At 38.2% G+C, this 11,564-nt stretch overlaps 2 protein-coding genes across 6 annotated transcripts in view; one reads left to right on the top strand and one right to left on the bottom strand.

Moving 5' to 3' along the window:
• Window positions 1-11,564, bottom strand: part of INO80D (INO80 complex subunit D) — a 58,005-nt gene that overhangs the window by 24,410 nt on the left and 22,031 nt on the right. For all 5 annotated transcript variants that reach the window (XM_036318848.1, XM_036318849.1, XM_036318851.1 and 2 more), the window contains exon 5: window positions 3,335-3,443. In XM_036318848.1, coding sequence (XP_036174741.1) covers window positions 3,335-3,443 — 109 coding nt within the window. The remainder of the gene's footprint in view (window positions 1-3,334; window positions 3,444-11,564) is intronic.
• On the top strand, window positions 5,563-5,917 carry LOC118661174 (60S ribosomal protein L22-like). The gene has a single exon (XM_036318864.1). It carries the CDS (start codon window positions 5,563-5,565, stop codon window positions 5,902-5,904), a length of 342 nt encoding a protein of 113 aa, XP_036174757.1. The 3' UTR covers window positions 5,905-5,917.

An 11,564-nucleotide genomic window follows, 5' to 3' on the forward strand; every position in this document is an offset into this window, starting at 1 on the left:
GGATTACACCATCAGCAGATGTGAGCGGAGGAACAGACAGAAGAAGAGAACAGTGAGGAAATTGTTATAAAACTCCAGGTAAGAGATAATAGGGAGCCACACCATAGTGGCAACAGCAGAACTGGAGAGGATGAGGGGTAACAACGGGGCAAGGAAATGGAAGGGACAATAATCACTCAGCAGTTTCCACCAGCAACGACCAGGGAACAGGAGCAAGAGCAGATTTGGGACAAAAAATAAATTCCGTTTCAGACCCAGCGAATTTCAAGTAGAGCTGAGAGGTATGAGAGGGAGCGGTGGCAAAACCGTTGGAAATGATAAACTGGAGCGCACTTAGGGATGAGATACAGATTTCAGAGTCAACAACTAACAACTGAAAGGCATGGGAGTGACTAAAGTAAAAAGCCAGAGATAACAGAATGAAAAAGACATATAAGGGCCATTATCATCAAAGAATTAACTCAATTTGGTGACTGGATATGAAGGATAAGAAAGTCACTAAGGACTCAGTGACTCTGAATCTGTATAACTAGAAGGATGGATGTGCCATTAATAGAAAAAGAAAAGAGAGGAGAAACAGCAAGTCCTAGAGAAAGTAAAGCCAGTGGGTAAGCACTTGCCAAAACTGTTGTTTGAAAAGACTATTACTGCAGGGAGGACTGGCCTAGATCAGTGGTTCTCAGGTGATGGCGGAAAGATGCATCGGCTGCCACATCTTCACAGACGTGTTCAGAGCTTACTCATGATTCCCACACTGCCCTTGCTGTGGACCAGTAACAAGTTTGTAGACCAGAGTAGGTCCACAGATCATCCCTAAAATGGTCCTAAACGAGAAAATCTCCAACTTGCTTCCCACTTCTAAGATGCTACGACATTAATATCACACACTTGGGTTTGCTAATGAAGAGTAGCAAACTGGGAAGGGAAGGGCCAGTTCCCATCCTTTACCAGCAGTGGAAAGGCCTGGCACCTAGAGGATTCTCAAGGTGTGTTACTTTCCTTCCTTCAAGGAAATGAGAGATATAGCTGGCTGGCTTGCCTATCCCTGAGGTTAAAAGGATGAAAAGAAATGACATATGTAAGATCACAATGTAAGTACAGGCATTACAATTATTTAAATGCTAATAACTCCAAATACAGAGCAGTAAATTCCAAACCTGGTTTCCTAAGACTTCCGGCTTATCTATAATCTCAAGGCATGGCATGAAATTCCCCAAGTAAAATTCTTTTTACTTTACTTTTTAAAAACAACAAAAGAGCAAAAAGGTAACATCTGATAAAAATAGGGGAGTCAAAAAAAGGTACTACATATTGAGGAAAATAATGAGTTTAATTTTAGAAATACTGAATGTAGGGTATGGCAGAATATTTAATAAGAAATATCTGATCAGCAGTTCTAACTCAAAAGAAAGGTCAGACCTGAGAAAAAAATCTGGGAGTTGTTCACATACAGGTAACAGTTGAAACAAAAAAAGGAGTAAAAGACTTATGGCAATATGGCAACTGAGATATTCTAAGGGACCCAAAGCAACTACATACAGGATAAGATAGGCTTATGGATGCATTTTTGGTCTCAAAGGAAGTAGACGAAATCTCTTTCTGAACTGCCTGGTCAAAAAACAAACCTGAAGACAGCAATAGAAACTTTCTAAAATGAAACAGAGAGAGGAAAAAATACTGGGGGAGAATGAGCAGGACATCAGTAAGTTAGGGATAATTTCCAGCAGCCTAAAATATGTGTAACTAGAGTTTCTCAAATAGAAGGGGGAAGAAAAATAATTGAAGAAAACTTGGCCAAAATTTTTCCAAATCTGATAAGACTTCTAAAACTACAGATCCAAAAGCTCAGTTGTACTTCTATCTGAAAGAATTGCTAATGGTAAGGAAACAGTTTTGAATGACATCTAAAATGGAACATCAGGAGAGGGAGAAGAAACACAGCATTTTCCAATAGTGTGTAGGCGATAGGGAGGGCAAGGACAAATAAGTGGGAAATAAGTCCCAGGGCTGCAAAGGGATGCCTCAGACTCTAGGTTAAGGACACTGACCATTAATAAACCTAACGAACTCCTTTTGCTCTAATTCCATGCCCAAGTAAGCATCTGATTGCATTTTGCTTCTCATGTAGTTCTGCTTAGAGAACATCTGTACTACTTACAGATTATATGTCTCACTGTAAACTGGTTATTTTGGTTTAGACGTCAGTGTCTAGTGAATCAGTTCCCTAAGCTTCATCTCCTCTGGGTGTACTTACAAATCACATTTTGAAGTCTATATGTATGTCCACTCAATGAAACTGCAAAATTCTACGAGTTGACCTGAGGCAGATAGCTGCTTTCCTCTCCATCTCGCTGAATATCTAGTCAAACCACAGTACTCTTCAAAAAAAATAATTAGCTGAGCTTGTGAGTTATCCTTTGGCCCTATAAATAAGGATGTATCTCAGTACCAGCACACTGCACCAGGTGGATTCCTCTGACTCTAAGGCAGTCCCCTAGAAAACAACAACACTGGCTTCCTCACTATCACTGAAGGAGCTGTGCATTAATCTACAGCTTCCCAGTAAGGTAGATACCAAGAACCTTTCATGAGATTATCTTGAAAAACATGTTGGCATATTAGAAATATTCAGTGCATTAAATATCAAAGAATAGGTAAATCGTGCAGAAAACAGAGGTGACGTCAAAAACACTATTTCCAGCCTTGCCAGTGTTGCTCAGTGGTTGAGCATTGACTCAGGAACCAAGAAGTCACTGGTTAGATTCCCAGTAAAGGCACATGCCTGGGTTGCAGGCTTGATCCCCAGTAAGGGGTGTCCAGGAGGCAGCTGATTGAGGTTTTTCTCTCAATGTTTCTATCTCTCCCTCTCAAAAAAAAAAAAATAAATAAATAAATAAAAACTTTCTTTTTTTAAAGCACTATTTCCAGATACTATGGGGATAGGGCCAACAAAGATAAGGAGAACTCAAAGAATGGGACTTCCAAGTAGCCTTGGGACCACAGGCAAGTTCCTTAACCTAGCTGGGTCCTGATTTCCTCTTCTGTAAAATGAGGAAATGGGCTCAGATAAATCATTAAGGTCCCTTTCAATTCAAAATTCTATTACAATTATTTCCCTCAGTGATAACTGGGAAAGGTACAGAAACAAGTTAACTAAGAAAACTTAAGAGTAACTTTCCTCAAACAATATAGTATATTTCTCTCCAGGTAGAATCTATTTTATCTCTCTTACAATAAAACTAAATCCAGTAAGTTTTTCAAAAATTGCACACATAGGAAAGAATCGATCGGCTACAGTGGTCACTGAAGAATAAAAACGAAAAGGAAGACTTACGTGTGTCTTTCATATCTGAGGGTTTCTCGGATGGACCATGCAACCTGGTATGGCGAGGCCTGCTCCGAGTCCTCCAGTTCCTCTCCACTCTCTTCAGACCAGTCCAACCCTGGACAGGAAAGATTATTACAAGTGAGAAAAAATTTACTTTTATTTAAAATTTAGATAAAAAGAAACCTGAAATATGTGACCTAACATCAATAGCAAGTGCTACCACAGTCTGAATAAGTGCCTCCTGGTGAGTGTCATCGCTACCTGACAAAGACAGTAATAATGAATGTATGACATACATTCAGGCCTAAAATAATGACGTTATTGCAAAAAGGCTATAGTCCAAGGATGGACTTTTTTTGTTTTTGTGTCCCCCCCCCCCCCCCCCCAATTTGTTTACATTCAATATTATTTTGTATTAGTTTCAGGTGTATAGCATAGCGGTTAGATAATCATATACTTTACAAAGTGTTTCCTTCAGTATTTCCTGTACCCACATGACACCATATATTATTATTAATTACATTATTAGCTATCTTCCCTATGCTGTATTTATATCCCTGTGACTATTCTGTAACTACCAATTTGTATTTCTTAATTCCTTCACTCAGTCCCCCAACCACCCTCCCCTCTGCCTACCATCAGTCTCTTGTCTGTGTTTATGAGTCTGTTTCAATTTTGTTCTTTAGATTCCACCTATAAGTGAAATCATATGGTATTTGTCTTTCTCTGGCTGACTTATTTCACTTAGCATAATAACCTCTAAGTCTACCCATACTGTTAGATTTCATTATTTTTTACGGATGAACTTCTTTTATCAGACATTTCACAAATGGAGCAGAAACAACACAAGCAAAGAAAGTTCAAGTAAAAAAAAAGGGTAGACTTTCATAAGTATCAAAATATTATACACCTAAAATGTCAGAAAAGCAAAACATATTCAAAACGGTGAGAAAAGAAGTTCAGGCAAGAAAAAAGTCAGAAGGTGCCAGTGAAGTCACTCTGACATCAACAAGGACCCTAGAAAGAATTGTCAAAAGTAAAGACATTCCATCGCCTTCCCAACATGAGTGGAGGAAAGGATTCATCGAGCAGGCGGGGCCATTCCCTGGCTCCTGCCTTCCATAGGAAGAGGAAAGAGCAGGGTGGCTTGGGTTTCTTTGAATTTTTTAAACAACAGCTGCCCCATTTAGTGTTCTATTTTGAAAAACAAATTTATAGGGAAAAAGTACAGAAATATAGTATGAACAATGCTTACTTATTTTGTTAAATGCTATTGTTTTTAATGATTGGATAATTGTTAGCTTCCAACAGAAAGGTTTTACTTGTTTAAAAGTTGTATAAATACTGACAATGATGAGCCTAAAATATGCCAGCATGTGAGACTACATTACTTTAATATACTCATGCTGCTGTTAGACTTTAATTAGATAACCAGTATTCTACATCTTCCTTCTTGAGACTGTCAAAAATCATTAAAGTTATATTTAAAAGGACTTCACAGATTTCTTCCATAATTTAAATCTTTTTTTAAAATTGATTTAGAGAGAGAAAGGTGAAGGGAGAAGAGAGAGAGAAAAACATAGATCGGCTGCCTCCTGCATACCCACTACTGGGGTTTGAGCGTGCAACCCAGGAATATGCCTTGACCAGGAATTGAATCAGCAATCCTTAGGTGCATAGGACCACACTCAGTCAACTGAGCCACACCAGTCAGGGCTTCTTACATAATTTAAATAAGTTTATATGTGATAAGTAGAGAAATTAAGATAAAGTTAACGGAAATGCAAACTTTAAATCAGTGGTTCTCATCAACCTTCCAAATGCCGAGACCCTTTAATACAGTTCCTCATGTTGTGGTAACCCCCAGCCATAAAATTATTTTCGTTGTTACTTCATTAACTGTAATGTTGCTACTATTATGAATCATAATGTAAATATCTGATATGCAGGATGGTCTTAGGCGACCCCTGTGAAAGGGTCGTTCGACCGCCAAAGGGGTCGCGACCCACAGGTTGAGAACCACTGCTCTAGAGTAAATAATAAAAGGACTAAAAAAATATATATATATAGGTGAAATACTGATGGGATGAAGAGCACCCAAAGATTGGCGGGAGGGGAGGGGAGAAGCGGGGGGGGAGGGGACACGACGACTGACTAAAAAGGAAGAAATCCTTAAAAAAAGAGAATACATTAAAAATTTTAACTTTTCCTTTTTATCTGCCTCCGTGGCCGCCATGGCTCCCATGAAAAAGCTCCTGGCGAAGGGGAGCAAAAAAAGAGAAGCAGGTTCTGAAGCTCCCCTTGACTGCACCACCCAGAAGATAAAACTATGGACGCTGCCAACTTTTGAGCAGTTTCTTCAGGAGAGAATCAAAGTGAATGGAAAAGCTGGGAATCTTGACAGAGGGGTTGTAACCATTGAAAGAAGCAAGATGTCTGAGGTGCCTTTTTCCAAAAGGTATTTGAAATATCTCACCAAAATATATTTGAAGAAGAATACTCTACGTGACTGGTTGTGTGTAGTTGCTAACAGCAAAGAGTTACGAATTGTGTTACTTCCAGATAAACCAGGATGAAGAGGAGGAGGAAGATGAGGATTAAAACTAATTTATCTGGCACATTTTGTATGAGTTCTTGAATAAAACTTAGGAACCAAAAAAAAAAAATTTAACTTTTCCATTCCAAAATCATAATAGATATTTAAAAGCAAATAACAAATGGGAGGGAGGAGAAGTATTGTAACAAACACGAAGTATGCATAAAAAGCTCTTACTAATAAAGAAACCCAGAAACACATCATTAAAAATGAATGAAAAATTGAAAAGGCGAAATAAGAAATACAAATGTCCAAAAAAACCCATACGGACAAATATTCACAATATTAATAATCTGAAATAACAGTTCTCACTCAAAGTGTGGTCCAAAGATTCCCAGGGGTCCCTGAAACTCACAAGGGAGTTCCTTAAGTCAACCCTGTCTTTAAAATAAAACTAAGAAATTACTTGTCTTTTTCACTGTGCTGACAGTTACACTGATGATACAACTATGATGGGTAAAACTGCTGGCGTAAGTCAAAGCAGTGGCTACAAACTGTACTAGAAGTCAGTATATGTTTCACACCAGGACTTACAGTTAAATAAAAGCAATAAAGTTTTAAGGATGTTCTTGATAAAGCACTTGTTTATTAAAAATTGTTTATTTCATTAAATCTCAATTCCTTAGTATATGTCAGTGATGGCAAACCTATGACACTCATTTTTTTGGTTGATTTTTCTTTGTTAAATGGCATTTAAATATATAAAATAAATATCAAAAATATAAGTCTCGAAGAATTGCCTGAGGTCAAAGGGTTAGAACCAAGATGGCGGCATAGGTTAACGCCGGAGTTTGCTGCTTTGAACAACTACTTCAGAAGTGAAACCAAAAAACGGAAGGGACATCACCCAGAACCACAGGAACGCTGGCTGAGTGGAAGTCCTACAACTAGGAGGAAAGAGAAACGCATACGGACACTCAGAGGAGGCGCAGTGCTGAAGTCAAGTTCTGAGGTGCGGAGTGCGCGGAGCGGGCTGGCGGCGGAGGGCGTGGTTGGCGTTTTCAATCGGGAGGGAGTCGCAGACTCTGAGCTCCAGATCCGGGCGAGTCTTTAGGGACCCAGACTCAAACGGGAGAAGCAGGACTGTCTGGCTTCGGTCAGAGCGAGTGCAGCTTTCTCTCTGAGCTTTGCAGCGGGTGCTGGGACTCAGAGAGGCAGAGCCCCTGGGGACAGGACTGAGAGCCGCCATAACTGCTCTCTCTGGCCCACCCTGTTGATCCTGTGCGACCCGCCCTGCCCAAGCCCTGCACACAGGCATTTGCCTGATAGCCTCAGGCAAAGGCTAGATTAGCACCTCCCTAGAGGACAGAAGTTCTCTCACTGCTGACACAGCTGATTCTCATAGCCACTTGGCCTGGAGGTCAAACCCTCCCTGGAATTAGCTACAACAATTAAGATTTAACTATAAGACTGCGAACAAAGACCACTAGGAAGCATAACAAAATGCGGAGACAAAGAAACCGGACAAAATTGTCAATGGAAGATATAGAGTTCAGAACCACACTTTTAAGGTCTCTCAAGAACTGTTTAGAAGCCGCCGATAAACTTAATGAGATCTACAAGAAAACTAATGAGACCCTCGATCTTATATTGGGGAACCAACTAGAAATTAAGCATACACGGACTGAAATAACGAATATTATACAGACTCCCGACAGCAGACCAGAGGAGCGCAAGAATCAAGTCAATGATTTGAAATGCGAGGAAGCAAAAAACACCCAACCGGAAAAGCAAAATGAAAAAAGAATCCAAAAATGCGAGGATAGTATAAGGAGCCTCTGGGACAGCTTCAAGCGTACCAACATCAGAATTATAGGGGTGCCAGAAGATGAGAGAGAGCAAGATATTGAAAACCTATTTGAAGAAATAATGACAGAAAACTTCCCCCACCTGGTGAAAGAAATGGACTTACAGGTCCAAGAAGCGCGGAGAACCCCAAACAAAAGGAATCCAAAGAGGACCACACCAAGACACATCATCATTAAAATGCCAAGAGCAAAAGATAAAGAGAGAATCTTAAAAACAGCAAGAGAAAGAAACTCAGTTACCTACAAGGGAATACCCATACGACTGTCAGCTGATTTCTCAACAGAAACTTTGCAGGCCAGAAGGGAGTGGCAAGAAATATTCAAAGTGATGAATACCAAGAACCTACAACCAAGATTACTTTATCCAGCAAAGCTATCATTCAGAATTGAAGGTCAGATAAAGAGCTTCACAGATAAGGAAAAGCTAAAGGAGTTCATCACCACCAAACCAGCATTATATGAAATGCTGAAAGGTATCCTTTAAGAAGAGGAAGAGGAAGAAAAAGGTAAAGATACAAATTATGAACAACAAATATGCATCTATCAACAAGTGAATCTAAGAATCAAGTGAATAAATAATCTGATGAACAGAATGAACTGTTGATTATAATAGAATCAGGGACATAGAAAGGGAATGGACTGACTATTCCTGGGGGGGGAAGGGGTGTGGGAGATTCGGGAAGAGACTGGACAAAAATCGTACACCTATGGATGAGGACAGTGGGTGGGGAGTGAGGGCGGAGGGTGGGGCGGGAACTGGGAGGAGGGGAGTTATGGGGGGAAAAAAAAAGAGGAACAAATGTAATAATCTGAACAATAAAAATTTAATTAAAAAATAAAAAAAAATAAAAAAATAATAAAAAAATATATATAAGTCTCTGTTTTACTATGGTTGCAAATATCAAAAAATTTCTATATGTGACACGGCACCAGAGTTTAAGTGAGGGTTTTTCAAAATGCTGACACGCCGAGCTCAAAAAGTTCGCCATCACTGGTGTATGTCTTTATAACATTCTGTGTGACTAAATGTGAAGTATATATAAAGCACCTCTGTTGCATACAAAAAAAGTATGATGGCTGTCTTGAGGAAAAGTACTTGCATGACTGTTTTAACTGTAACCTAAACTTGCTTTTTTTCCCCCCTTCAATACCATTTTTATTTGAAAGAGTAATGACAATGGACATTATTTGTTGCCAATGTCTTTCAAAGTTTTACCTGAGAGCTTGATTTTTTTTTTTTTTGAAAATTTGAATTCATCACTGAGAGCAGAGGTCCTCAAACTTTTTAAACTGGGGGCCAGTTCACTGTCCCTCAGACATTCCACACGTGCGCACTGCAGGCCCGGGACGAGTCGGCTGCTAAGGACAGGCAGCGGCGGCAAAAACACCCGGCGGGCCGGATAAATGTTTTCGGCTGCATGTGGCCCGTGGGCCGTAGTTTGAGGACCCCTGACTGAGAGTATGACAACTTCCTAACAGACTTTTCTGATGAAATTGGTGGTAATTTTAAATCTATAATAATAAAAGGATAAAATGCTATTTAGACCAGATGTCCTTCCAGATGAAGCTGGGGCTGCGAGGGAAGCCCGGGTCCTGCGTGCCAGAGGGAAGCTGGTGCCAGCAGCCAGGGGAAGGAAGGTCTACTTTTGCATGGATTTTGTGCATCAGGCCTCTAGTTTTTACATAATGAGCTGGGTAGAGCATGGTACCCATACCCAAGGTTTTGGATTCAATCCCTAGTCAGAGCACAACAAGAATCTACCAATGGGTGCTCGGATAAGTGGAGCAACAAATCAATATTTTTCTCTCTTCTCCTCCCTCTCTCTCTCTTAAATCAATCAATAAATAAAAAATATATTTTTTTAAAATGATCCATTCAAGTACAAGGAAAATCAATGGATTTTAATGTAACGGTATGTAAAATTCCTTGATCTGATAGCAGATTCCACATTATAACTACTTTTAAAGAAATTAACACTTACCAAGTTTTGGTGTAGAATCAAATAAGAATATGCACAATTATTTGAGAAAAAAAAAACAAAAACTATTAAAGTATTCCTCCCTTTTCCAAACGTGTAAGGACACACTTTCATCTACTAACCAAAACTGCATATAACGACAGACTAAATACAGAAGGAAATACGAGAATCTGTCTTCTAGTAGATCAGATATTCGGATTTGTAAAACAATGCTGTTCCTTCACATGATATTTGTTTTGGAAACCATAGTTATTTTTCATAAAAAGAACATGTTAACATGTGGTGAGCTTATTTTTAAATGAGTTATTTTTAAACTTCTGTATCAACTTCTAATTCAGTAAATATCAATAGCTATAACTCACACAAAGCTCTGTGTTGTCCGCAATAATTTTTAAGAGGATAAAGGGATCCTAAGGCCCAACATTTGAGAAACACTGATCTAAGTTATGCAAATTAAAGTAAAATTTCTATAAAAATTGCAAACATAAAATAATTATAATAGTATTAATAATAATATTATCTAATACCCATGCCTATAAAGATATAGAGAAGGTGTCATTCTCATTCACCGCCAAATGGGTAAACTGACAAAATAATTCTGAAGGAAAATTTGGCAGCACCTATCACAAACCTCTTTAAGAATGCAAAAGCTTGGAATCAGCAATTCTGCTCCTAGGAACTTATTTGAAGGAAAAATTAAAGATATGACTAATTGTTTTACTGCAAGGCTATACAGCTACAACAATTTATAATGGATGTTACTTAAATTAGAAAAGGTATTCAGCTGTGACAAATTATGTTGTGTATGAAAAATTACTAATTGGTAATACATTACTAAAATTTTTAAAAATTACAAAACTGTGCATATAGCAGGAACTCAACTTAATGATATTTGGAGCATTTTATTATTTTTGTTTATATATTTTAAGTTTTGTTTGTTTTTTTAATAAACAAAAGTCATACATGGTTTAGTAATAGGAGAAACAACTCCCAGCTACTTAAAAACACACCCTGTCCACTCCATCTGCTTGTGGCAGCCAATGTTAACAGCTCAGCAGTGTATATCCACTCGCACTTGACCTATACTCACACCTAATAGGCAAACATCTATCCATATACTCAAGCAACAGATATATTGATGTCCCTTGTTTATTTATTTTTACAAAAATAAGATACTATACAATGCCTCTTGATTTTTTTCTACTTGTTAATACATATCATGGGCACAGCCAGGTAAAAATATAGATTTCATTCATTCTTTCTATGAGCTGCATAATACTTCAAAAACATAGATGCATCATAATTTACTCAAGGTTTCCTATTGGTTATAAAGATTGTTTGCAGATTTTTAATATGACAAGCAATGCTGTAATAAACGTCTTTGAACACAGATCCCTACATTCTGATTATTGTGATCCATAAGACAGAATCCCTAAAGCGAGTTTGCTGGCTGTACATATACTTTGATTTAGCAAATACTGTAATACTACTTACCAGCAATGTCTGAGATCCCATATCCTCATCAACACTGGGTATAATTTTTGCCAATCTGATGAGAATTCATTATTACTTTAATTTGCATTTCCTGCCTGCTTTGGGGTTTGAGATTTATTTGTTTATTGACCACTTATATTTCTTCTTCCTCTATTCCCATCCTTTCCCCATTTTTCTATTGCTGTCATCTCATGCAAATAATTTTTCCGCCAGTCAGAATCTCAGCTCATACCACATTCAAAAATAAATTCCAAATGAGTTAAAGATTTAAATGATCTAAAATAATCAAACTATTAATATAAAATATAGAATATCTTTATAAACTTGGGATCAAAGAGATTTTCTTAAGCATAAACACT

Source organism: Myotis myotis, unplaced genomic scaffold (assembly GCF_014108235.1).
Source record: "Myotis myotis isolate mMyoMyo1 unplaced genomic scaffold, mMyoMyo1.p scaffold_m19_p_8, whole genome shotgun sequence".
Lineage (NCBI taxonomy): Eukaryota > Metazoa > Chordata > Mammalia > Chiroptera > Vespertilionidae > Myotis > Myotis myotis.

Excerpts from the sequence above, each read along its gene's own strand:
- LOC118661174 (XM_036318864.1), top strand. The coding sequence starts at position 5,563 with ATGGCTCCCATGAAAAAGCTCCTGGCGAAGGGGAGCAAAAAAAGAGAA.